Source organism: Tasmannia lanceolata, unplaced genomic scaffold (assembly GCF_043159265.1).
Source record: "Tasmannia lanceolata isolate RefF3 unplaced genomic scaffold, GAP_Taslan_0.1 ptg000016l, whole genome shotgun sequence".
Lineage (NCBI taxonomy): Eukaryota > Viridiplantae > Streptophyta > Magnoliopsida > Canellales > Winteraceae > Tasmannia > Tasmannia lanceolata.
In genome coordinates this window covers 3,602,838-3,630,425 of record NW_027518693.1, presented here as the reverse complement: position 1 = coordinate 3,630,425, position 27,588 = coordinate 3,602,838, and the positions used below count along the sequence as shown (strand labels likewise).

At 38.4% G+C, this 27,588-nt stretch overlaps 2 protein-coding genes across 3 annotated transcripts in view; both read left to right on the top strand.

Annotated features, from left to right (window-relative positions):
- Window positions 1-14,556, top strand: part of LOC143848775 (RNA-binding (RRM/RBD/RNP motifs) family protein) — a 30,734-nt gene extending 16,178 nt beyond the window's left edge. For both annotated transcript variants that reach the window (XM_077357823.1, XM_077357825.1), the window contains exons 9-20: window positions 651-790; window positions 2,225-2,275; window positions 2,364-2,446; window positions 2,532-2,586; window positions 2,670-2,784; window positions 3,937-4,471; window positions 4,627-4,840; window positions 4,943-5,013; window positions 5,893-6,061; window positions 6,152-6,281; window positions 13,634-14,016; window positions 14,099-14,556. In XM_077357823.1, the coding sequence (XP_077213938.1) occupies window positions 651-790; window positions 2,225-2,275; window positions 2,364-2,446; window positions 2,532-2,586; window positions 2,670-2,784; window positions 3,937-4,471; window positions 4,627-4,840; window positions 4,943-5,013; window positions 5,893-6,061; window positions 6,152-6,281; window positions 13,634-14,016; window positions 14,099-14,374 (2,222 nt within the window). In that variant the 3' untranslated portion in view covers window positions 14,375-14,556. The remainder of the gene's footprint in view (window positions 1-650; window positions 791-2,224; window positions 2,276-2,363; window positions 2,447-2,531; window positions 2,587-2,669; window positions 2,785-3,936; window positions 4,472-4,626; window positions 4,841-4,942; window positions 5,014-5,892; window positions 6,062-6,151; window positions 6,282-13,633; window positions 14,017-14,098) is intronic.
- Window positions 14,557-17,609: 3,053 nt separating this feature from the next.
- LOC143848938 (Eukaryotic aspartyl protease family protein) lies at window positions 17,610-19,568 on the top strand. The gene has a single exon (XM_077357980.1). The coding sequence runs from the start codon at window positions 18,066-18,068 to the stop codon at window positions 19,398-19,400; it is 1,335 nt and encodes a 444-aa protein (XP_077214095.1). The 5' UTR covers window positions 17,610-18,065; the 3' UTR covers window positions 19,401-19,568.
- Window positions 19,569-27,588: the final 8,020 nt, after the last annotated feature.

Sequence of the window (27,588 nt, the reverse complement as noted above, 5' to 3'; positions counted from 1 at the left end):
TTTTACCTATAAATTCATAATCTGTAAGGTATACTATAATTAATCACTAAGAAGCATGACTTGGCAAAGAATTTTGAACTTTTTTTTTTGAAATGACAAAAATTTCAACTCTTTTGAAAATATTTCCATCAAGTCCCTAAGTGCTAGTAAATAGTAATGTTAACATACAAAAGCCGCTAAACTTGTATTTTTTCTTTTTTGAAAAAAATGCCCTTTGGTATGCATAGTACCCAGAAACTTTTGAGGGACACTAGGACTTTGTAGGAAAAAAAATCATGAATTTAGAATTGATTGAAGCCTGGAAGGGCATTTTCATTGAGACAAGTTTGGTGCAGTATTTAGGAACATTTTGGAGATATTTTCCAAATGGTTAAAACTTTTGTGCCGTTGGCTGGGAAATGTATTGAAAATTATGGGTTATAGTAAAAAATGCCTTAAAACATGTCTACTAACAATGTAAATCATATATTTTGGGCTGTAGCAATGGAAATCATATACTTTTGCTCTTAAAAAATATGTCTGCATTACTTATGTCAGCTGTTTTAACTTATTGGGATTATCTAAACTCGCTCCGCATTGAGAGTGTTGTGGTGTTTTACGCAAAGTTTTTTTAAATTGTGTAGTTAATTGTTTAAAAATGGTTGTATCAGGTCTTGCTCGAGATGGATGCCATGATGATGTTGCAACTGTGCTTTATACCAGTGTTAAATCAGCACGCGCTTCTGTTGCCATGTTCCATCAACAAGAGATAAATGGTGGATGTGTTTGGGCACGCCAATTGGGTGGGGAGGTGTAGCTTCTTATGCACATTTATTTTGTAGTTTTTGCCCTTGTAACGTTGTAGGTTATCATATGCATATCTTGTACATAATCTATCTGGTAACTTTGTATCTGTAGCTTCTTATACACATTTATTTTTTATTTTTTTCCCTTGTAACTTGAGAAGGAGACGAGGCGGCGTTTTCTGATTTCTCGCCCTTCTTTCCGTCAGCAAGAGAGTAGATCATCCCATGTTTCCAGGCTTTAGAAATCTTAGGCTGGGGGAGAGATTCTAAAACCTGGATTTCTTACTTAATCCAAGATTCTAATGAGAAGCGAAAGGGAAGGTCTCCTTCTTCTCTTGTCTCCCATCCAGGATTTTGAGGAAATCCAAGATTCTAAAATCCGCGTATCCAAACGGCCCCTAAAATTGATTTTGTGGTGGTTGGTGGTTCTATGGTGTGCTTATGCTGCAAGAAGAGCCCGGGATAGGGGTATTTGTTAAAACCCTCCTTTAGAGGCGAGAGATAAAGAGATTAACTACTATGAAGGCAAGTCCAGCAACTTATGAATGAACTAGATCACTATGAAGTCTGTGAGCGTGATGATAGTAGTCACGCCTCGGGGGATCTAGACTTTGACCATTCCTTTCATCACGCTCCGTGTGTTGAGCCGGATAAGAGGGAATAAAACCCCATATTTGTCTATTTCCATAAAAAAAGGCCCTAGAGAGAGATTTGTATGAAGGTTGATATCCCTGATTTCGTGATTTTATTGATTGGTTGAGTACTGTGGAAGGATTGTTTGATTAAAAGGAAGTGATGGATCATAAGGAAGTGAAAATTATGGCCATCAAGCTTAGGAAGAATGTGTTGGCATGGTGGGAAAAACTCAACTCAAGGCAAGAATGCATGGGAAAGCTAACAATACATTCATGAGAGTGATGAAGAAGTAACTAAGGGAGATTTTTTTGTCAAAAACTATTTGTTGCACTTGTATCAAAATATGTAGAACTTGAGTCAAGGAGCTCATAGTGTAGATGAATATGCAGATGAATTCTATCTTCTAATAGGCTGAAGTGACAGGAATAGTCGAAATCCATAGTCAGGCTTCAGCCTATTGCCCACGTAGCCCACAACCCAAAACCCTAAAACTCACTTAAAAACATTATATTCTTAATTTCTTATTGCTTCTCCATATGTCATTTTTTAATCTTGATCCTTCAAATTACGCCTTGTCTCGAAATGTGCATTATATGCAAGGTTGTTAGTTATCTCTGACATGCAAGGACCCTGATTCTCTCTATCTACCATCATCAATCCATCCATTTTGAGTGTCCTGATCCGAGTAGTTTAATCTTATTATTATTTTTTGAATGGCTAGTTTTATCTTATTGTTGATGTCTAAAACCTGGGAAGATCGTACTGCTAACCTTCCAATTTATTTTTGCGTGCTTCCGAATCAGGGCTCCAAAACAAGGAAGTGGAGACTTATTGTTAGGAATCTGCCTTTCAAGGTCGCTCTCTGCCATAGTAATATAATTTCATCTATTCTTTTGTTGAAGGAAGTGGCTTGGTTCAACAATGATTTGACATTTAATGCAGGTTACAGTAAAAGCAATTAAAGATATGTTTACTCCTGCAGGCTTTGTGTGGGATGTATCCATCCCACACATGTCTGAGAAAGGGTATGTGCCTCATTCATGATTCTTACAGCTCTTATAATACTTCTTATATTAATTCTTAGGAAAACTTGTTTTTCTTCTCCCACAGATTATCTAAAGGGTTTGCTTTTGTTGCCTTCACATGCAAACAAGATGCAGAAAATGTACGATGAGGAATCCGTCATTTATATTTAGGATTGTAAGTTAATGGGGTTTCTCCAAGTAACAGATACACTTTCTTTCTCAGGCCATTCTGAAGGTTAATGGGAAAAAAATTGGCAAAAGACCCGTTGCTGTTGATTGGGCTGTTTCAAAGAAAATATATGCAACTGCTTCTAATTCTACTGGTGCTACAAAAGATGGTAATTTATATCCCTTATATTGGATTGTTTTCTCTCTCTTTTTTTTAATGGCACTATCTGATAGTATATGCTCCCTTCTTGTTGGTTAGTTTGAAATTCGAATTTCTTTATTTCCTATTATTGCCCATGAATGAACCGTTTTTGAGTTAAGAATGATATCCATGGTTGTTTTGAAGTTTGGCTTGTTAAGGATTAATTGTGTAGTGAACTTTCATAATGTTGTTTATTTTAATGTCTCTCAATGTACTTCATCAGCTCGTTTGAAGTCTTGTTTTCTTATATGATTTATATGTCATATTTTTCTGCCATCTATATGCTCTTTTTCTGTTGTATTTCTTTATGGTAAGTTGTATCTGCTTTCATTATACCTCTGCATTTATTGAAAATAAAGATAATTGTTGAGAATGGAACAATGAAGCACAAAAAAACCATGTAACCGTTTGCCCTTTCAGAATGGTGGATAATCGATAACGGATCATCTCCCTGCCGTTTGGAGTACCGGATTATTCGTTTGTGGCATTTGTACAGAACCAAGGGACATACTTGTTCATCTAACTATATTTATTCATCCACATGCCTATCTTTTTTTTTGAATGGCATCCACATGTAAACTGAGAATAATACAGAAAAATGGAATTTACTGCTGTTCACAGCAAGGTGCTTTTATCTTATATTGAAAAATTAACTATTTTGAGTAGAACCATGATTTTAAATTCCTTCCACGTCATTATTTCTGACCGAAATTCGACCGAAATAGTTGGAACAAAAAAATGGAAAGGTGTTATGACTTACGTCGTATAAAGCTGTTTACATCATATTGACATAGAGTTTGGGTCCTTGGAGGGTGATTGGTCATTGTACTTTTTTTTGAAAAGATAAAAAGGGAGCTCTAATGACATAACAGGATGGAGTTGAACCTTTCATTTGGTTGCGTCAGTTGTCTCCTTGATATGAATATATTAGCCTTATTTTTTGTGCGTCTTATGTTTCAACACTTGTACTTGATCTTTAGATGTTTGTTATTTGATTGAGTCCCTTATATCTACAGGCATAATATAATGAGATTATTCAACTGAATCTATGACATAATAAATTTTCTTACTATATAATGATTTGTTTGTGTTAACATTTCTTCTGTTTTTCTATTTTCAGGTCAACAGAATGACACACATGAGGAGAGTGACACTGATAGCGATGACATACCTTTAAAGGATGGTGTAGATGTTAATGCCAGGAAAGCGGATCATAATGTAGAAATCGATGTTGTCCAAGAAGACTATGATACCTCTGAGAATGGTGTTCTCCCCAGAGAAGTGGATTTTGATGAGGCAGGCATTGCAAGGAAAGTTCTTAATGACTTGATCACATCCTCTGTGAAGGGAATCCTTCCTTCTCTTGATGTTTCGAAGTTTACTAGGGGTGACGAGGAACTAAAATTACCTGACGTAAACAATATCAAGTCCAAGATATCTGTTGACCTTGGAAAAAACTCTGGTATGACTAAGCCTGCAAATCCTAGTAAAATGGAACTGACAACTCATACATCGATGGAGAAAAACAATGATTTGGATAGAACAGTTTTCATTGGCAATCTCCCATTCGATATTGATAATGAGGAGGTGAAGCAAAGATTTTCTGTATTTGGGGAAGTGCAATCATTCAATCCAGTTCTTCATCAGGTCACCAAGTATGTTGAAGTGAAATTGTAATTGATCTTATAATCTTAGCAATAGGGCCATTGGACTCTCTTATCCACATTATGTTTAGTAGATAGCATAGGCCACTCTTAAATACTTAACTTTTTTTATTTGTTGCTATAATTTTGTTGTGTTTGGTGGGCAGGAGACCAAGAGGAACTGCATTTCTGAAATTTGGTTCGACGGGTGCGGCAGATGCTGCGGTTTCAGCCGCAAGCACTACATCTGGCGTAGGTATTCTTATGAAAGGGAGAACACTAACTGTCTTGAAGGCTCTGGACAGGAACTCTGCTCACAAGATAGAGGTCGAGAAGAAAAAGAATGAGGACCATGACCCTCGTAACCTTTACCTTGCGAAGGTCATTTGTTTCCTTTTTTTTGCAGTTCCTATTGTTTGAGTGTTGTTGTGTATGGAGAAAGGTGATTCTGAAACCTTTTAACCTTTTTCTATTTTTCAACAGGAAGGCGTTATTCTTGAGGGGTCACCTGCTGCTGAAGGTGTATCGGCATATGATATGTCAAAACGCCAAGTGTAAGTTACACATATTTGCACTCATATTTGGCTACTTTGTTGTTAATCTTTTATTAAACCATCCTACAAAAGTGACAATGCCTCTCATATGTAATGATACATGGTCAAAGAAAATTATAGTTGACTTGGCGTGACACGGCTGAGTACTCGGTTGACCGAGGACATAACTTGGGAGAGTCAGAGGAGTTTTTATTGACTGCGTAGGGCAAAACGCGGAATGTGGTCAGGGGAAAAGGGAGTCAACTCGGGATTTTTTTTGGGGGGGCGGGGGGGTGGTCCACGATGATATAGGGTTTTTTTGTCTGTGATTTAGATATGCCCTGGTCCGGCTTATCTGTACTCTTCATCAAGAAATTTACCCCAAGTTTCACTATAAGTTAATTTTAATGGTGGTGAGAAGTGTGCGTGATTTTTTTCGTTGGGGGGGGGGGGGGGGGTGTTAGAATGAAGAAGAGTCATTTTATGCAAGAAGATTGACGGCATTTCTTCTGTGAATCTTTTTATTAGTTGCCAGGCATGATGAGGGGTCTTTCTGTTTGAGAAGTTTATTGACATTTCTTTTGCCAAACTGTAATGGTTGCCAAGCTCTTTTTAAAAAAATAAAACACTTTTTGTTTTGTTTTTTGGAATGGTAGCTCTTTTCAACACTTATGCCATTGTTAGTTGGATTGTTATCAGTTCTGGCTAATGCCAACTGATATGACTCTTGCAACATTTCTCATATTGGGGCTTTCATACTGTTTCTACTTTGCAAATAGGAGTAATATGAAGTGCTTATGCATGCTTGCAAAAATCATTTCTTGAAGTGATGCCGTATGTACTTGTTTGAGTTTTTTAATTCCGTTAGATGACTTTATAAATCGAGCTATATACTGACAGGTTGATAAGGACAAAGATGGCTAAACTTCAATCTTCAAATTATCACATTTCTAGAACAAGACTCATTGTATACAATTTGCCGAAGGAAATGACTGAACGTGAATTTAAGAAGCTTTGTATAGATGCAGTTCTTTCCCGTGCTTGCAAACAAACGCCCGTGATCCGTCAGGTTTGGAACATTGAAGAATTGAATTTGTTTTTAATTTCTGCTCTAAAATATTAAGTTTTTTTTTCCTGACATTTTTTACTGGTGATTCAGATTAAGTTTTTGAAGGATTCCAAAAAAGCAAATGCTATTACGAAGAACCATTCCCGTGGGGTAGCTTTTGTTGAGTTTAGTGAACATGAACATGCACTTGTCGCCTTGCGAGTTCTTAATAATAATCCTGGTAAAATGATTTTATACTATTTTAACTCGTTTTTTTTCGTATCCATTGATATGTTAAACTCAATTTTCTCCTATAAACTGTTGTCCTCATAACAACAAGCTTGGGAAACTGCAATTTTCTATTCTATGTTTTCACCTTGGCAGATTAGGTTTCTTTCTCCAGGATTTATATTCTTGTATATACCATGTGAATATGCATGCATGCATTTATGTCTCTCTCTCTGTTAAATAATTCTAAAGTGAATTACGAGTAACCATTTGCCTGATGAGCTTGGAGAAACGTGTTGTTTTATTTTTCTTCCCAAAACTTGTTGGTTGCACTGGAAAAAGGTATGTATCATAAGTGACTTAACCAAGTTGCAAAGCTCAAAAGAAAAAAACTATTCTCTGTGATGAGAAACATCTTATTCCTATGAAAAAGATTGGAGATGACAAGACTGAATATGGGGAAACTCTTCTATCTATGTCTCAGTTCTTTCTGCTTGCTGTCAGAGTCATGTTTGAAGACCAGTGCTTCCTTGTGATAGTGTTTTCTTTTATCTGACCATACATATGATGCAAGCAGCTGTATGATCAAATCTCCAAACCCTATATATGTGTTATATGAAGTCGAAGAGGATGATTTAAAGGATTTATGGGTATTTTTTTCATTATTTTTGGAGATTTTTCATAACAGGTATGATGAAATCCATTTCCCTGTTACTGAAAAAGTCAGATCTGTGAAATATGATTATTCGACTGCTGGTAGATTGTCTATGGTGATGTTGGCTGGTATTTGTCACATCGTTTCAAATTTCTGAAGATCCAAGTGGTTTTATGATGATTGGATGAGTATTGAATTGTCAACATCGTTTTCCTTCCCGTATCTATCACCACACTTGTTTTATTCGTGGTTTTGGATTGCTGAAGATTGCTTGATGGACTAGTGGTTTTGAGGCCTATAATTCATTTTAGGGTTTTCACAACCTGGTATTGGGGAGTATTCCTCTGGGTGTACCATAGTAAGGGTCTCAATGAGATTTATTGGCTTAAGATGGCTGTAACCAGTCAAAGCATGGAGACGTATGCTGTTACAACTTACAAGTAATTCTGTTGGTGGGTGTATCATGGGCATCCATAGCAACCATCCAAGTCTACATATTGCTAGTGTGTTATGCTTTATATTGCTGGTCGGGGTGTAATATGGGATATCTGAATTTGCAAAGTCAAACAACCCGACCATTAAGATATGTCCTATGATTGATGGGACGTTGAGAACTCTATACTTATGGCTTGGTTTTTGCATTCCATGCAACCCTAGATCAGTAGTGTATTTTTATTCTTTAAAAAATCCAAATAAATATGGGACTCTATTGCTCAAACCTATTCACAACAAAAAATATTGCTAGAGAGAATCAATTTCAGAAGTCTCCCTCTCATTTAGCTCAGGAAAAAGACCTTGGCTGACTACTTTTCTGTTCTTAAAAAGTATGTGGGAGGAATTGGACCACTATCAATTGTTCAAGTGGGAAATTGCAGAAGATGGAGTAGTTCAAGAAACATATTGAAACGCAATATATATTTTCAGTTCTTGTGAGGGCTGAGTCCTTGGGAGGGCTTAGTCCTGATCTTGAGTTAGCACGAGTATATATTCTTAGTAGAGATGATTTTTCCCCCCTTAGGGCTGAACTTTTTAATCTTAATATTGTATAAGGCCGAGTCCTGAGTTTGAGTTAGTATGAGTACATATTCTTAGTAGAGATGAAGATGAGAAATGTTATCCGCACTACTGTATTTTGATGAGGGCACACCTCACTTTATTAAAAGTACAGTATGGCCCGCACCATAGGATGATCCAAGCCGTCCATTAGATGGGCCACTGCCTAAATAGGTTGTGGCCCAAAAATCATTTCCATAAGTTCATCCCAACTCTTCGATCTATAGAGGGTTAGGATCAACCCTCTAACATTCAGATCGGAAGGTTAGGTTGAACTTATGGAAATGATTTTTGGAGCACAACCTATTTAGGCTGTGGCCCATCTAATGGACGGTTTGGATCATCGTATGGTGGGGGCCATACCGTACTTTTAATAAAGTGAGGAGTGCCCTCATCAAAAAACAGTAGTGCGGATAACATATCCCCTCTTTAATCTTAATATTGTATGTTCATATATTTTTTTCAATGGAGTAGAGATGAACTTTTTAATCTTAATATTTTATATGGCTGAACTTTTAAATCTTAATATTTGTATAAGGCTGAGTCATGAGTTTGAGTTAGTACGAGTACATATTCTTAGGAGAGATGGACTTTTTAATCTTAATATTGTATATTCATACTTCCAAAGTGAAGAGAGTCATAGCAATGCTATGGGACAGCAACATGTAGTTAATGATAGGGCTGCCATTGCTGTTAACAGACAGAATGGAGGGCAGACTAGAGGAAATAATCCATTCAAGGGGGATGCGGAAATAAAGAAAAACTCAAGTCTGATAGATCCCAACACACTCGGGATTCATGTTGGGACTTACTGGGCAGGCTAGCGAACTCCACTCGTGTTAAAACAGTTAGTCCCCACAATGTTATAAATGCCTGTTCTACCCATACTAGCTGTCAAACAAGTAATCTTCCCAAGGAAGTGATGTCAGCTCCTTTGGAGGATCTTTAGAGGAGTCAGTGCCTTATGTTTCATCTCGAAGACCCTACGACTAGGGTTGCAGCTTGGGTCGGGTTTTGCCCGACCCGCATCAACCCGACCCGAAAAATACATGGGTCGGGTTCAATGAGGGTGGGTCTTGGGTTGGGCCAGTTTTGAGATTAAAAAATCCGACCTTTTCTCGTGTAGGGTCCGGTTTAAGGGTGAAAAACCCGAAAACCCGACCGTAGTTTCCTGTTTTGTTGGTTTTTTATATTTTATAAAATACTTTACAAACCAGAAAAATAGATACCTACCCTATTTTCAAACCATAGTTTCCTGCTCTCTCTCTCTCGTTGGTCGCCTATTTCATCTGAGGAAAAAGGAGACAAGAAAAAGTGAAAAACTCTTTGCTTCACAGTCTCGTTCCTCCGGCTCGAAGTCCCATTCTTTGCCGCAGAACAAGTTGGAAACCATTCTCAAAAAGCCGTTGGTCGATTGCTTGATCTAGTCTTTGGAAACTCACCCATGGCATGTCACGACCACAACACATTAATCGAAATTTTTTTATATTATTGTTTTCTTAAATTAGGCACGATCTCATAAAGATGAGGATCTGCACTGGAGATCGTCATGGAAACCAGATTTTGGGCTAAAAGTTTTATCATCTGCTACTAGATTTTTAGATTCAACGAAATCTAGGAAGATCAGATCTGGCAACTTTTACCTGCATATCAGACTTTATTTTTGTCATCTATGACCACCGTCCATAATCTTTGTTGGATTTTTAGATGCTGTCACTATTGGGTGATGAATCTGGAATGTGGGTTTTATGAATGTTGTTATTGATGGTGGCCAATTTTTAATAGACTGGTCTTATCTTTTCCTCTTTGAGCATTAATGACGAGGTTAACTTTGTTAGATGAAGAACGAAAATACCAACATTAATCTATCAACAGGAAATTATGCCAAACCTAGCAAAATTAGGGTGCGATTGATGTCGTAAAGCATTTAAGCTGTGCATGAGCTCATAGCTCTTTTGAAAGGTGCTTTGTGTCATGGGTAAGGGCGTGGGAACTCTGTTTTCCATTTATTATTTTGCATAGGTTTCTCCTTTTAAGGTGTTTGTTGACTGTTTTCCTCTTAACTAAAAAGTGATAAATCAATTCATTTATGGGAGTTACACAAGTAAGTTGTTCAAAGTGTGAAGCTATAACCGTAAAGAGATAAATCAATTCATTGATGGGAGTTACAGGTAAGTTTTTCAAGTGTGCAGCAGCAGCTGTAGGACCTAACTTGTCTTGGATAATATGTTCACCAGGGTCCCAACAATGCTGTGACTTGCTTCAGAATAACTATGAAAAGATCCAAAGTAACTGGCGCTAGTCAAATAAATATGAAGGCATGGCTCGGGAACATTTGTATGGACTGTTGGACTGTCTTGAAATCAAAATTGGTGCATCTCTCATATGCTAAGTTACATTCAAGGGATGGGGCTAGTTTAGACAGCCTTTGTTTGCCTCTTATCATATACATAGAAAGACAAGGCAGGTTTAGGATGGTCTTATCAGCGGGTTTAAATCATGTTTAAATGAGATTTAGGGTAAATTAGAACTAGTTGGGTTAAAAAAACAGTAACTCAATGCAACTGTATGAAAAAACCCAACCCGACCCGACCCGAGAAACTATCTCAGGTAGGGCTGGGTATAGGAATCATGGGTTTTTAATGAACAGACCCGACCCGACCCAAGATTATTTCTCGGGTAGGGTAGCGTTCTTGAAAACCCGACCCGCCCCACCCGAGTTGCAACCCTACCTACGACCACCACTTCCACTGTTGCACACGTAGGTAATTATGCTTCTGCTCACAGCTTCAACACCTCCATGTCTTATCATGACAATCCTTCATGGACCATAGATTTAGGAGCCTCAGACAATATGACCAATATTTTCTCTTTGTTCCAATCCTTTTCCATTTTCTCTGGTAAAGATAAAGTTGAACTTGCTAATGGTTCTTTATCCTCGCTTTTTTGGTAAAGGAACCATCAATGTCTCCTCATCATTCTTTATCTAATGTCCATGTTCTTAATCTTAAAACTAAACTAGTTTCCGGCAGTAGTATTACCATGAATCTAAACTAGCCTTCTTCCCAAATCATTGTATTTTTTAGGATCTGGCTATGGGGCAAATGGTAGGCAGTGGTCGTGAGGGAGTTTTATATGATATATCTTTTGGATGCAACTCCAATCTATTTGCTTATATCTAGTCGTGGTGATGTCAATAAATCTCGGATAATGCAGTGGCATAGCTGATTGGTCCATGCACTGTTATCGCACTAGAAACACTTTTCTTCTTTATTTTCTTAATATATCCCAGAACTAAATTGTGTAGTTTGTCAGTTGGTAAAGCATGTTTGCTTGTCATTTCCTTCAGGTGATTATAATGAAAGTTCTGTTTTTTTTTTCTATTGTACATTCTGATGTGTGGGGACCTAGTCCACTACTTCTGGGATGGGATACAGTTACTTCGTAACTTTTGTGGATGATTGTATTAGATGTACATGATTATACTTGTTCCATTTTTAAGTTTTTCATGCTATGGTTCTCACTCAGTTGATAAGAAAATCAAGGTTCTTCGTTTAGACTTTAGACAACGGGAGGGAATATTTTTTTAGTGAGTTGAGGTCATTTTGTGAAGAAAACGGGATAGAACATTAGACACCGTGTGTTAAAACTCCCCAATAAAATGGGGTAGCCAAGAGGAAGAACATACATCCGTTGGAAATGGGGCGGGCTCTTCTAATTGGAATGACTATTCTGAAGATTTTCTTGTTAGTGTTGGGAAAGTTGCCTTATTTCCCACCCACGGTGGTTACTTGGGTGGGAAGGCGAAGGCAAAAATAGAGATTTCTATTTTTAGCTTTTGGGGAAAACTAAACTATAAAAAGAGAATTGTTGTTCTCTTGGGTTGCGGCGAAGCAAGACGTCTTTGGTGTGTCGGCTGCCAAAGGAGAGAGAAGAAAAAGAGAGAGAAAGGGAGAAGAGGTTTTTCATCTCGGGGTTTTCTCTTGGGTTCTTTTTCGGGTTTATCTCTCGGGTTGTCTCTTGTGTACGGTCTTGGGTGTGAGAGGCAAGGAAAGGGTTGCGGGTTTGTAGGTTTGTGATTAATCCATTGTAATCCTTGTATATTGTTTTCTCATAGTGGAAGATAGTGTTTCTCGCCCGTGGAGTAGGCTTGGCCGAACCACGTAAAATCTCAGTGTTCATCTTGTGGCTTGCTTGTGTTATTTTTCTTTTCCGTTTAAATTTGTGCACGATCGGATCGGATTGCCCGACGGATTTTCTCAACAGTTAGAAGCTATCCTAATAGCCAGTTATCTCATCAATCGTACCCCATCTCGTTTTCTTGATTTCAAAATTCCATATGAAGTTCTTTGTCCTGATCATCCGCTTTTCCTTCTTGTCTCGAAAGCTTTTGGGTGTGTTGTGTTCATATACTTGGTTCTTCTCATACTAAGTTAGATCCCAAAGCTCTCAAATGTGTTCTCCTTGGTTATTCCTGCTCCAAGAAAAGATACTAGTGTAATCACTCATCCACTCAACGACATTTTATGTCCATGGATGTATCTTTCTTTGAACATCCGTGGTTTTATTCTAATTAGTTATCTCTTCAGGGGGGTGGCTTACTGGTGTTGATGGAAGTGGACCAGCTTTATCTACATCGTCATTTTCTGTTCCTTTACTGGTTGTTGAATTTGATTCTACATTATATCTGGAAGGTGCTTTCCCAAATGCGAAGGAATTGCAGGTCTACTTAAAGAAGCAGAAAATTGGGGTGTAAAAAGTGGATACTCCTACGAATATAATCCACGGATTGGGTGGTAAAGATGGTGAGCATCTTGTGAATACATACATGTATTAGAGGTTGGTTGGTAAGTTGATATAGTTGTCTCCTACTCGGCCCACATAGCGCATGCTGTGAGCATCGTAATCCAATTCTTGCATTCCCCATGAATAGTACCCTTGGAGACAACACTATGAATACCCGGGTATCTCCAATGGCATCCAGGAAAGAGTTTTCTACTTATAAGACATGGCCACATGAGAGTGGAAGCGCGTACTGATGCTGATTAGGTGGGTTCCGTGTTAGATAGACGATTGGCTTCAGGTTAATGAACGCTAGTAGGGGGAAACCTAGTAACTTGGCCGAGTAAGAAACAATTGTGGCTACATCTAGTGCAAAAGAAGAGTTTTGATCCAGGGCATATTCTATATGCGAGTTACTGTGGTTATGAATATTGTTACAAGAGTTACTGTGGTTATTGCCTTTAGTTTCCACATTTTTTAATTAACTGTTTTAACATGTTCTTTATTCTATTGTGCCTACGCATCCCGAGGATGCATCCTTTAATGCTGGAAAACAGGTGTGTATCTAAGTTGTTCAGCCCCGCATAATGCTTGACTAATTTGTTTTAGTCATGCTCATCTATAAAATAGAAGATAAGGTTTTTGCCATACTTCAACATTAACCAGGAGTTCGTTGTCCCCAGATTCCTTATAGTTATTTAACTTCCTCCTGCTTTCCTGTTCTATTCCCGGCATTACATTACAATGCCCATTATATTGTTCTACGTCGTCAATTTGTTATCTGTGTTGCAAATTTTCTATTTAAACCTTTGAAATTTCTTGGATAGAAAGATTGTGTTGCTGCATTTTAACTCATTTCCTTTTGTTTTCAAAAGAGACATTTGGTCCTGAACACCGTCCAATTGTGGAGTTTGCGCTTGATGATGTCCATGCATTGAGGTTGCGGAAAAACAAATTACAGTATCAGCAAGGTAGCCATAACAATTCAAAAGATCAAGACATGGATGTGGAGCAGAACACTGGATCTGAAACATTGGATGCTTCTCTAAATAATGAGGATAAGAAGAAACTGAAAAAGCATAACACTAAACGCGATAAAGGGGAACAAGTGGCACCTGAGAGGGATAGTAGCATGGTGAGGTCAAAACTGAAAAAGCCGAAGGGTAGTCCCGTGAAAGGAAAAAAGACCGAGATATCTTCCAAAGCGAAATCCAAGAGGACAATTTTGAAGTTTGACAGAAAACCATCAGATGCCAAAGTAATGGTGGAAGATCTCTACTAACATTCTAGTTTCTTCCAAGGTGTACTGAACTAATTGCTGTTTTTTGTTTCTCATGCAGGAAGATAAAAATACGAACAGATCCGACTTCAGATCAGGTGAGGAAGTAGAAGGGGTTCGAAAGAAGAGGAAGCGCCAAGATTTTGCTGTTTCAGAGCAGCAAAAGGAAGTTAAACGGTCGAAGAAGAAGAAGAAGAAATCTTCAGGAAGGGAAATGGAGGATAAACTGGATATGCTGATTGAACAGTACCGTTCCAAGTTTTCACATCGCAGTTCGAACAAGGTTGGTGCTCTAAAACAGGGCTCGGGGGAGCTAAGACGATGGTTTTCGTCATAGTGCCGATCAACCGTGCCTTTCTCCCTCTTCTTACAAACAAAATTTACACTATTAGTAATGTCAATTAGCGTAGTATTTATTGTTAAAAGATGTTTTAGATACATAATGTTAATCATGTGTTAACAAACATACTTTGGTGTTTGTGGGTTGCTTAGAGGCTCATTAATTATTATTATTTTGAATGGTAGAGGCTCATTAATCTCTGACATGTAAAATTAACAGGAAGCAGCCCCCAATTTGTCTCTTTGTCTTGCATACTGTGGATACTGTTCTGCTAGTAGCCACTCATTGGCCTTATCCAAGGATTTCTATCCCCGTGGTGAACAGCCCCAATTCCAGTTGTGGCCATGTACCATTATTCTTCCCCACTGGAGAATTCTGACTCCAAATATTAGCCCAACCTTTCTTGGCAATGCTGCTGTGCTTTATTTATTGCAGAGAATGAATAGCGGTTACATTCTTTAACCTCTCTAGGCTTTCTAAGCAGTGGTTTTGAATAAAGGGATTTGCTAGGCAATTTTGCGGAAAGCCATTTCACGGCTCATTTTTGCAGGAGAGAACAGCCAGAGGCATATTTCCAACCGATATATATTGGCAAATAACTTGAGATATTTTAAAGGGATTTGCTAGGGACCATTGCAGAAGGCATTTCGCAGGCTGCTTGTCACATGAGAGAGCAGCCACCTCAAATGATTTTTCAACACAAACATGTTTTTGATACAAGAGGCTCATGTTTCTTGCCTTCTATATTTAAAGAGCTGTAAAAGTGTTTTTACTGTCCATAAAAAACACTGGGGAGTGATGACTCCCAAATATGATAAATCGACTCCCCATGTGTCTTTCTCTCTCCTCTGGGTTAGAGAGAGAAAGAGGAGAGAGATAGACAAGAGGAGAGAGAGAGACACATGGGGAGTCGATTTATCATTTTGGGGGGTCGATTTATCACTGCTCAAAACACTTACCTGACAATAAATACTAAAAGACAAGAAACATGAGCGTCTTGTGTCAAAACATGTTTGTGCTGAAATCATTTCCCTGTATAAGAATCATAATCCATTCACCATTGTTAGACTACGCCATATCAATACTTAATACGAATTATTATATGGTAGGTTACCAACAAAATTTTCTATTGTCGCATGGCAGAAGAAAATTGTTTGTTGCTTTTAGCCTACCATTCATCCAACACCGTAATCAACACCGTACATAGGCAATTGGAGATTTCAAGTGATTAAATTTTCATTAATTTTTTTTTTTTTGGGTAGGTCTCCGACCACGAGGTTGAAGAACAAAGCCTTGACCATTAAGCTTAGAGGCTCAATACCCATTGATTAAAATTTGGATCAATGTTATACAATTAAATATACAGACTAATGGTGCTTATATCAGCTGATGCATTGATAACATTGCACACGTGTTACGGGTTGGGTCCGTAGGTCAATGGTTGAGGCTCTGTCTCTGACCCTTGAGGCCGCAGGTTCGATCCCAGCTTACCTACCAAAAAAAAAACCATTGCACACACGTACTCTGATTGAGACCATTGATCTAGTAGGCTACCAATAAATCGTGTAAGCCGGCTAATATGAATTGTTAAATTTTTTAGAGAAAAATTCGATGAAACCCTTTTTTTTAATTGAACTAGGATCTATGATAAGTTGATCGACATAAGACTGGTAGGCATCACACAATTTGGTGGTGGTCTCGTGGGTCACATGATTAATGGCTTGGATCATCATAGATGTGTGCCATATGAGATCGGGGGTTTATTTAAAATAGTAAAAGTGTAATAATTATGATAATAATAATGAGGAATGCTAAACTTAAGGGTGCCCTTGCAAAAATACCAGCAAGGGCACCCCTATTGGAGCAACTTCAAGAAACTACATTTATAGTGGCATTGAAAAATGTAAAAGTAAATGAATAATAAACGGAGTCGGGTGGTGTGGAGCTTGGGGCGCTCCTGCGGCTGAGTTTTGCAATGGTGCCCTATAGTTAAGCTTTGCAAGGGCGCCCTTCAGTTTAACAATCCTCTAAGAGTACTGCTAGGGAGACTGAGAGTAAGACCGAGCAGGGAACCGAACAAATGGGTTCTTGCCACAACATCACAAGTGACGTAAGTCATCCACGCGTTTCGCTCCGGTCTCTTAATTTGTTCACTGCTTCATCAATAGATTATGAATTTCGCTTGATTCCTGTTCCTCCCCACTTTCCCATGTCTTAGTACAAGATTTACATTGTCTAATCCGAAGTTTCAGTGCCAATATGCCGATTGGGGACCTTTTTGGGTAGGCTTAGGAAAATCTACACAAAATAGTTTTTTTTTTTTTTTTTTTTTTTGTGTGCACACACGGCACATTCTCATGGTTGGGCTCACGATATCATTTTCTTTTTCCCGTCCTGTAATAATATATTAATCGTTGTTTTTTTTGTAGGTAAGCTGGGATTGAACATCCAACTTCTCGGTTGAAGAACAAAGCCTTGACCATTGAGCTAGAGACTCAATCCCCATGTTTATCATTGTTATTACTACTACAATTGTTATCAATATCATCATATCATTTTACACCCCTTTTCAAGCTTTTTTCCTACTTCAGAGCTTCTTATGAACTACAACAAGTAACGAAGAAGTTTTAGAGTAGGTAAGAGGTTGCATTTAGTAAAACAAGGGGATAATAATAATAATAATAATAATAATTAATATCACTATTATTATTATTAAATTGAAGGCTGCCCTTGCAAAAAATCGAGCTGCAATAGAGCCGCGTTGGATCCACACCACCCTTGCAGCTCGGATTTTTGCAAGGGCTTCATCATCATCCTCATCATCATCATCATCTTTCGTCGTTGTCAATTGACATCATATATGTATATGTTTGCACTCCTTTATTTTGATACTGACTTCTCTCATTGGCCGACCATTTCCCAAAATGCTATATATGAAAGACCACCTAGAAAGGTTAGAGAGCCAATTTTAAAGCAACTGAGGGTGGGTGTCATCTTCCTTATTATTACTATTGCCATTTTATTGTTATTAATTGTTATTATATTATGTGTATGATCTTATAAGATACACTTACATTGGATGATACTGATGGTTATGCCCACCCATCTCATGTGCCCAACCGTAGGATTCACCATCCCCATCCTGCGTCCCATCGAATAGATGCTCCAGATCATCCTAACCTCACCCAGGCTGGCCTACAACCAAATGTGTCTCACGAGTGTCTGATAAAGACGATGATAATTAATGTTCATGATGGGTGTAAAGAAATATATATGTTAATACATGTCTATGACATTACACCTAACTTAGAAATCAGACATTGCGTGCATGAGTGGAAGCAACCAAAACGTCACCCCTCACACTTCCTTCCTAAGTAAAAAGAGTAGCCCAACGACCTCTCCCCTCTCTCATCAGCCCTTTGTTTCTTTTCTAAGCTCCCTCCAACTTCTTCTCTATTGTTGGACGCCCATTAAAGAGGCCTCAAAGACCGGCCACTTCAACTGAAAACATAACAGCACACATCTAGACCTATTCATTTTCCGGGTCTGTTTAACCAAATATTCCTTCTTTCTCTTGTTCTCTCACTATATATATGTTCCTATTCCTATCCACTTCCCATCAATTACCATTTCATTTAACACATTCCTTTTGTGAAGAGTTTATTCTCTCAAGTCTCTAAGTTTCACCATGCCACCACCAATTTCATCTTCACTCATGTTGCTACTAGTTTTGATTCCAGTGTCACATTTCATCTCGCCGGCGTGTTCTACGTCGAGGCACGGATTCTCCTCCGCCGCCCCAGATGGAATTCGAGTCGGTCTGACCCACGTAGACTCCCGCGGGAATTTCACCAAGCTCGAACTTCTCCAACGGAGGATCGAGCGAGGGAATCATCGGTTAGAGAGATTGAAAGGAATGGCAAAGCTAGCTGCACTAGACACCGGTAACGATATCCAATCGCCTATTCACCCTGGGAATGGCGAATTTCTTATGAATCTTGCTATTGGCACTCCCCCTTTAGCCTTCTCCGCGATTGTAGACACGGGAAGCGATTTGATATGGACCCAATGCAAGCCTTGCACTGATTGTTTCACCCAACCGACACCAATCTTCAATCCTTCAAGTTCGTCCTCATTCGCGACTATATCATGCACCAATTCACTATGCCAAGCTCTACCCACTTCCACATGTAGCCCGACTTGCGAGTATCTGTATAGTTATGGGGACTCCTCAACTACACAAGGCATTCTAGCAAGTGAGACCTTCACCTTCGGGTCGTCTTCGAGCAAAGTTTCGATTCCCCACATTGTTTTCGGGTGCGGGGATGACAACGAAGGAGGTGGGTTCTCCCAAGGTGCCGGGCTTGTGGGCCTCGGCCGTGGGCCCTTGTCACTAATTTCACAACTTGGGTCAGGAAAATTCTCTTATTGCCTAACCTCAATTGATGAGACTAAAACTAGCCCTCTCTTGTTTGGGTCTCTAGCCAGCATGCATGACAAGGGTGTTCAAACCACCCAATTGATAAAAAACCCTGCTCAACCAAGCTTCTACTACCTATCTTTGGAAGGAATTACTGTTGGAAAGACCCTTCTCTCCATTCCAAAATCAACCTTTGCATTGCAACAAGATGGGAGTGGTGGGTTGATCATAGATTCAGGCACCACCATCACTTACCTAGAAGAAGTTGGATACAATCTCTTGAGGAAGGCCTTTGTGAATCAAGTGAAATTGCCAGTTGCCGATGCATCTCCGACCGGACTCGATCTATGCTTCTCGGTGCCTTCGAGTACTTCGGAGGTGGCCGTGCCCAAATTGATATTCCACTTCCAAGGGGCCGATTTGGATTTGCCGCCGGATAATTACATGATACTCGATTCGGAAACAGGATTGTTTTGTCTACTGATTATGCAATCGAGCGGGATGTCGATTTTTGGGAATGTACAACAACAGAATATGCAGATCCTTTATGATTCAGAGAAGGGGACGATGTCATTCGCACCCACACAGTGTGATCAACTGTGAAATTATAGATCCTATTTGTTCCATTGATGTGTGGACGATGATCTCATCAGTCTTTCGACTTTTAGGATCATCTTATGATGGATTTCTAGTGTGACAATTAAATTTTTGATAATACTCATTTGTGCATTTCTTATCAAACTACTTAGCTCTACATAAGAGTTTTTGTAAGGTTTTGTGTTTGCTAAGATTGTTAAGATCTTGATGAACAAGTTGCTATTATAATTAGTAGTTTTGAACATGTGATAGGGGGATAAATTTTAGGTGTCCTACTTTGTCTCTACGTGAGTGTGATTATTAGGATAGGAATGGAATTCGATTAGGGCATGTGAAAGGGGGATATTTGACATAGACTGGGAAATTTTAGGAGTTTGTGTTAATAGACTTAGAATAAAGACTAGTCCATTTTACAAGGAGTGTAGTTAGGAAGTCTCAGCGTGAAAGAATAAGTTTTCTTTTGCCTTTTGCGCCCACTTTTTAGGGTGAGAGAAGTTCCCCTATTTTTCTTAGAATAGAATTCCTATTTTTAATATAAGTGAACGTCCAAAGGGGTTTTGCCAATTTGGTTTGTATTGGGGCCTAAAATCGAGCACCAACCAAACAACGACAAGTGGATTATGGGCCCACGGGGAACCCTCAAGCAAATGTTGCCACATAGCAGGACACGTCACACCTCGACTGATGATGAACCCTCCAGCCAACACTATAACTTCTTCCAGCACAATACCCCCAGAGATCACATGCCGCCTCGCCTACTAATCAAATGCCACAGGAGAACCCTTGGGATGAAGTGGAACCAATGCCAATCATGGCACCCACTGTGATGTCCCGTCGATAGTCAGAATTATTCCTGCAAAGACTGGGCAGATCAGAGACGCCGATACAGGCATCAATGCCATGGTTTAACACCACTCTCATCTTCTAGATCACGGAACCTTCGCCTATAAAAAGGGAAACCAACACTTACATAAAAGAGAGCCTAGGTATGCACAAGAGACTTTCATTGTGCTTTGTTCCATCTGTTACCTCAAACTGACTTGAGTGTCGAAAGGTTCCTCTGGAGTTCCAAACTCCGGTTGTCCCTAATCCCAATCTGTGGGTGCAGGATATCCTCCAGAATCATCCTGCCGACCCCTTTTCTACCCCAGATAAGCCAAGAGGGACCCATTCGTGCACTCAACTGGATTTGAGCTGCAACAGTTTGGAGAGAGAGAGAGAGATTGAAAATTTAATTTCATGTTCCTCCATCCTATCGACTGGATTTTGGATTGTTTTTTTCTGATTTCTTTTTGGAAAAGTGGTCGGCCTCTCATGACATGTCTCCAAACAATTTTTATCTTATGTCTATGCACATCTCCGTATTTGCCAGCGATCCACTTGCATGATAGGTACCTATTCATTATCTTAAGATTTCCTATGCCCATGCCTCCTGTACATCTAGGTTGACAAACCTCTTTTCATTTGACCTAGTGGAACCGCCTTCTATGGTCAGAATCATCTCAGAGAAAATTCCTTTTCTATTGTTCAACTAGTCTAATTACACTAGCAAGGCATTTGAAATTCGACATAATGACATATACTATAAGGGCAAATTAGATAGAACCACTTTGTTCAAAGTGATTCTGCCATTAGATAGGGTGTTGTTCTTCCACGTGGAAGCCTTTTCTCTATCTTTTCAACAATGGGGTCCTAGAGAGAGGCCTTCTAGGTCTTCCATAGCAAATCAGATGGCCCAGATAAATGCTAGGAAGGTTCTCCACTTTACGTCCTAGGATATTGTCACAGTGACATTGGTCCACGTTGCTAAGATTGATGCCCATCAACATTGAAATATTGAATTATTGAAGTCATGAACTGGCCTGACACCTCATCATAGCACCGAATGATGAGCTTCAGAATTTTATTTTGCTATCCTTAGCGAAGCAGAAAGTCAGGGTGTCATCTGCAACTGAAGGTGCAGAACCTCAATACCTATATTACGCAATCTGAACCCTTGCCTTCCGCAACTGAGAGACTTGGCCTTTTCGATCATTCTGCTAAGGTCTCCGCTACATTATGAAGAGGAAATATGAAAGAGGGTCCCCTTATGTAAGTCCACTGAAGGATTTGTAGATTCTATAGATCCATTGATCAGAATAGAGAACCAAGCAGAACAGATACAATTGTACATCCAAGATCGCCATCCAGCATTGAAATCTGTTCATCTCAACACCCCACTTCAATCTGTTGTACGCCTTCTCCATGTCGATTTTACACAGAACCCCTTTTTCCTTTTTCTATGGAAGCGATCCAATAATTCATTTTTCCTCAGAACTGTTGTAATGTATTGAGTTTTGTATCGTTGTATATTTAGTTGTTTTTGTATGGCTTATTTCCTTTTATTTCTTTGTTATTCTTCATTAAGGGTATTTCAATAATTTGTAATAAGTTACGCTTTATATATAGCAAAGGAGCTCATTTCCTCCTTGTGCTTTCATCGTAAACTCTTTATTCTCTCTTCTTCATCTTCATTATTTGCTTGATTGCCTTGATTCCATCTAGCATCATGGTATCAGAGCTAGTCCATAATGAAAGATTTCTGTTTCTACTCTGCGTTTATCAAACCCAAGAAGAGAGAAGAGAGGTTTGATTTTGTTTTTGTCGTCACTCTTCTCCTACTTTAACCTTTTTTATTTGGTTGTTAGAGGCTGTTACAATTCCCAAAATGCTATCAACATACAATCCAAAAGTGTAAAATTGAGAGAGGAGTGCCACTACCAAAAGGAGGAGTGTGAATGAATACGGAGCTTGCATTCTTGTTTTAATATTCTCACCCTTCTTTTTACTTAAGCATTTTTAATTGGTTTTTAGACATGGTTACAACTTACAATTCCCTAAAAGCTATCAACATCCAATTTGTGTGGCAGAAGTATCTACTCGTTATGGAATCTCATGTGTCAAAGTGTGGATCTCATATACTTAAAAAATCAGGGACATGCTATATCAGAAACGAACGAAATATAGTAAATATTGTAAAGGCAGATGTAGTAGGGGTCGCAAGCTGGACGGTAAACAAATTGAAAATCGGAATTGAATCATAATTGTAATTGAGGTTGAATCTAATTGTATTGTAAATTGTAACTTAAGGAATAGTTCAAAGCATTCAGGGAATGAGCACCAATGATAACAATAAGTGTATTGATTTACAAGCATTCACTCTTTCGGCATCGTCAATTCTAGAGGGAGTGGGTAAGCTTGCTATATTAGAAGATCGGCTAATGGTGAAGCGGATAAGCTTGCTAAATCCAGAGTTCATATGGAGCAATTCGATTTTCTTCCTCCTCGATCTCTGCTTTCTTTCTTTTTCTTGTCTTTGTATTGCTATGTTGCTTTTTGCTTGTTGTTCTTTATTCTTTGACCATCTTGGTATGTTCTAATGAAATCTTTGACCATTAAAAAAAAATCCAGAGGGAGTGGGTAACTTTGCCACTCAAAAGGGTTCCTTCCCTGAGAAGACTTTTCTACAAAATGAGTTTGTGAGAGATATTTACTTAACCGACTTGTTAACTTCTTGTCCCTATTTAGTTAGGGAACCTCTTTATGAATAACCAGAGGTGTTTTCTTTCTTTAAGGAATGTCTTTAATGCCCATTAGAGCCAAAAGTGTATGTCTAATCCAATTTAATAAAATCTCTTCTCGCAAGAGGGAAATTTGATTGTGCTTCATATCTTCAGAACAGAGCTTTGGGTTGTCTCTTTGTGGAAGTTGATTCTTCCATCACCGTTGCTTGGGCTTCAAGATGGAGTGTTGGTCCTTTGAGGTTGGCTAACACTGTTTGAGGAGAAATTAGATATTAGCATGTCGTTGGATGTTTCTTTATCTCATATACATGGAGAATTCAATGAGGTGGATAAGGCTAGTAAGGGAAGGAGTGTCTAGGCAAGCTCTACCACTTCTGTAATTTTCTCTTTGTTTTTTGAATAAAATTTTGTTGTTATATATATATATATATATATATAAAGGAGTGTGCGGTCGAGCGCACCTAAGCTTAGGTGCGGTCGAGGGCCCAAACACATGGGTCCCACATTTTTAAAAAAGAGTTAAACCATTCATTTACAAGGCCCCATCATAGATAGGGTGTGTACAAAAAATCAGGTTCATTGGATCATCCTAACCCCTCCAAAAGTGGACGGCAAAATGGGCAGATTTGTGGAAAACGATGTCTGTCCATTTTGACCTCCACAAATGGATGGGTTAGGATGATCCTATGGAGCTGATTTTTTGTACATACCCCATCTATGTAAGGGCTTTTCAAATGAATGCTTTGGATCATCCTAACAAAGTGGGCCCACATGAGTTTGGGGCCTTGAACAGCACCTAAGCTTGGTGCAGTCGACCGCACAATCTTATTCCTCATATATATATATATATATATATATATATATATATATATATATATATATATATATATATATATATATATATATATATATATATATAGGGAGAGAGAGAGAGAGAGAGAGAGAGAGAGAGAGAGAGAGAGAGAGAGAGAGAGATGCAAAGTAGATATTTCTAACGATCACTTGACCAAACATGAATCTTCAGTGGGAAAATTGAGGTAATTTGTGCATTCTACTTGAATCATCTTAGAATACATTAAAGGCTCACCTAAATGAGGAATTATGGCTGTATGCCACAAATGAGTATATTTGTTTTTTCTGGTTACTCTGATTGGTTTGGCAACCTCAGCAACATGAGATCCACATTTGTTTATTGATTATTTGTGAGTGGAAATTCGGCAAGACAGAGTGAAAAGCAGTAGGTGATGGCATGGTCTAAAATTGATAGGAGAATGATGGCAAATACAACTTATTAACTTTGGCTAAGGAAGAGTTCCAAATAGGCTTTGACGTCTGCTTTTTTGTGGGGATTCACTTGATAATAGCAAGCCACTACAAATTCATTCCGAATTGATCTTGAGAAGATCTGTGGTTGGGAAATGAGAAGCTCAAGCGAAAAGATCCATCTTCTTCTTCTTAGGACCCTCGATCGTAATTTTGCAAAAGGGATTTTCAGAGGAATTTTATAGAGGTAAGTGATCTCACGCCTACTCTAGTATATTTTACCACATTAGGTTAATAATGTTGGATAGATCTAACGTATGATGAGGAATATAGAATTTGAGTTCCTGTGTTATAAGTATAGAAATGAGTAACAGAGATCTAGAACTGACATTCCCTGAACCTAAAGGAGAGCTTTAGTGAGAAAGTTGTCTGACTAGTTGATCCAAAGATCATTTCAAAATGAACTTAGTTTTGAGGAAATTGATCCCTAAATATGATTAGTACTTTTTTTTCTTTGCACTACCCAACTTCTTATTGAAAACAAATGGTGATGTTGTTCGGTTAAGAATTTTGATAATTAGGAAGTATGATCATTCAATAAGAAAGGCTCAAATTGTTTATTCAAATGAACGATTTGAACACCTATTGATTCTATGAAATGATTGCTGAGGTGGTCATTTGGACCTTTTAATTCATAGATAGCTTCTAATTGATGGGTGAGCAGACCGGATGTCCATCACTATATGGTTGTAATCCGTGGGTTGATCCCCCATTTATGCAACAAAAATTTCCCTGTCAACTTGATATAATGCTCCTAATTTTTCTCCTGACATCCCTTTCAAAATTTTATGAATATTGATCAATGAAGTGATTGCTTGGTATAAGCAAATTTTTTTATTTATTTATTTTTTTATCATGAGATTAGGGGTGTAAATGGATATTCGAAAATTCGAATTCCGTCCGCATCCGAATCCGTTTAAAGCGAAAATTATCCGAATCTATTTCAAGCGGATATTATCCGAATCCGTTTATGAGATATCCGGCTCTTAGCGGATGCGAATCTGGTAAATGGGGTATCTGATCCGTTTAACATCCGAATCCGAGAAGTAAATCCTTTTTATTTATTATTAATAATATCATTAGTATTTATTTTTAGTAATGACACACTATCTTTTGTTTCTAAAAGAAAAGTGAATTTTCTTTTTAGAAAAAAAAAAAAACAAAAAGTGTTTTGGGTAGGAAATAAAGTAATCTCTCATTTTAAGGGCATTCTTGGAGTTTGACATGACTTCTTTGTGATGAAAGAGACAAATGGATGATGGTGATTGAAAGAAGATAGCATAGCTTCTAGAGAATTCTAAAGCAAAAAGGCCATCTAGGTCATTGATGGTAAATGGATGGCTCAGATCAAATTTGCAACTTAGGATTATATAAAAACCCAAAATGCAATTAAAAGAGGGGACTTCTAAGGTTTGCAAAGAGAAGCAAGAGAGAGGAGAAAGGAGGAGGTTGAGACACCATCTTCAGCATTCCTTCGTGCCTCCGACCCCACCAAAATCCGCCGCCGCCCCTCTTCACCTTCTCACAGCCACCTCCACCTCCATCACCGTCAGTCACCTCCATGTCTAACCCAATCCCCATCTCCATCCTCATTTCTCTTCCACCATCAGCACTCTCACTTCCCATGTTCAAAATAGCCCAAACCCATTTCATCATATACAAAAAAAAAAAAAAAAACTCAAAAACCACTACTAACACCATCATCTCTCTCTCTGCCTTTGTTTTAAAAGGAAGAAGAGGATCTCATATATTTTAGGTTTGAGAGTTAATTTAGTGAGGAGAAGGTAGAGGTATGGTTTTAGGATTTGGAAAATTCATTCAAGGAGTAAGAAGGAGAAGAAAGATAAAGTACTGCAATAAAATGTTTGAATTTATCTGATAAATGGATACGGATAATATCTGAACTCGAACAATATCCGACGGATACGTATTCGGTAATAGATAATTCGAATCCGAATCCGAATTCGGATAGTGTATACTGTAATTGAATTCAGATATAGCCATATCCGCTCCGAATTCGATCCGTTTACACCCCTACATGAGATCTTCGATCCAGGTACAAAATCACATGTTAATCATCATGATCAAACCATGATTGGATGATGTAGGAGACGAGCGACATACCAACGGGGTTATATACTTGCACCTCATGGTTGTTCGAGAATTTCACCAATTAATTTTAGGTTGAGTGAAGATGAACAATCCAGATCAAAGTAGATGATGGAGCATAGGGAAGAGAAGTGGAACTAGGGTTTCTCATTCATGTGTTTAAGTAAAACACCAAATGAGTTTTTATGAACTCCAACTTATGGGTTTTAAATTATAATGCAAATCGGATTAGAAAAGAGCTTCTAATCATAGTTAAATTGAGTATCATAGTTGTAAACTATGCAACTAAAATCTCTACAAATGATTTATTGGTCAATCCTCCCTTCTCTTAATTATTATTGTTATGCCATTACTTAATAAAACCACTCAATGTCTAGCAATTTACAAACTTTCCATCATCCAACATATGTTAGAAACTTAGAATGTTAGATTACTTTCCACTGAAATAATTAAAAAATAAAACTGAATCAACCCACTTTAACTCCCAATCATCAATTAACTTTGATCATTTATACTAAAATCCATGATCGAGACCGTCATGATTAAATAGCCTTCTTAATTATGAGAACATCATCAATGTTCCAACTCTATATTTGTCTTAGATTTACATGACACACATCAAAGTGAATACGCTACAATCTCATCATGTGAGTTGGTAGCTCAAAGCCTCCAATCTCATGCATACACTTATCAACTTATTGAGTAATTAAACATGTATTTCACAAACTCTAAATTATAACCCTTAGCGCATTTATAATGGCACTGATAACGTAAAAGCAGGTGACATGGATCCAATGGAGAAGCCCTTCTCTCCGGTTTCTCCAAGGGCTCCTGTGAGTTTAGCATTCCTCCCTCATATATGTATAACATAGTTTAATAATCTCGATTAAACTAAACACTTGACATTGTCGGGGAATAATTAGTTTCCGTGTACACCATGATCATCCAATAACAATGAACACCCTGGCCAAATATCAGATCTCAAAGGTCATAATGTAATATTAGAAGATCTTTCCGAAGCTCATATGTTATTCATACCCATCCAGACGCATTCCCAATATCGTCTTAGCCAATCACATCAATCATGGCTTTAGGTAGACGTGAAAAGTAGCAATCACCAAATACTAACCTCCTACAAAGTGATAAGTGATGGGTTGCTAAGGGCACAAGGCTCACCTACGAAATTGATCCCGGGGCAT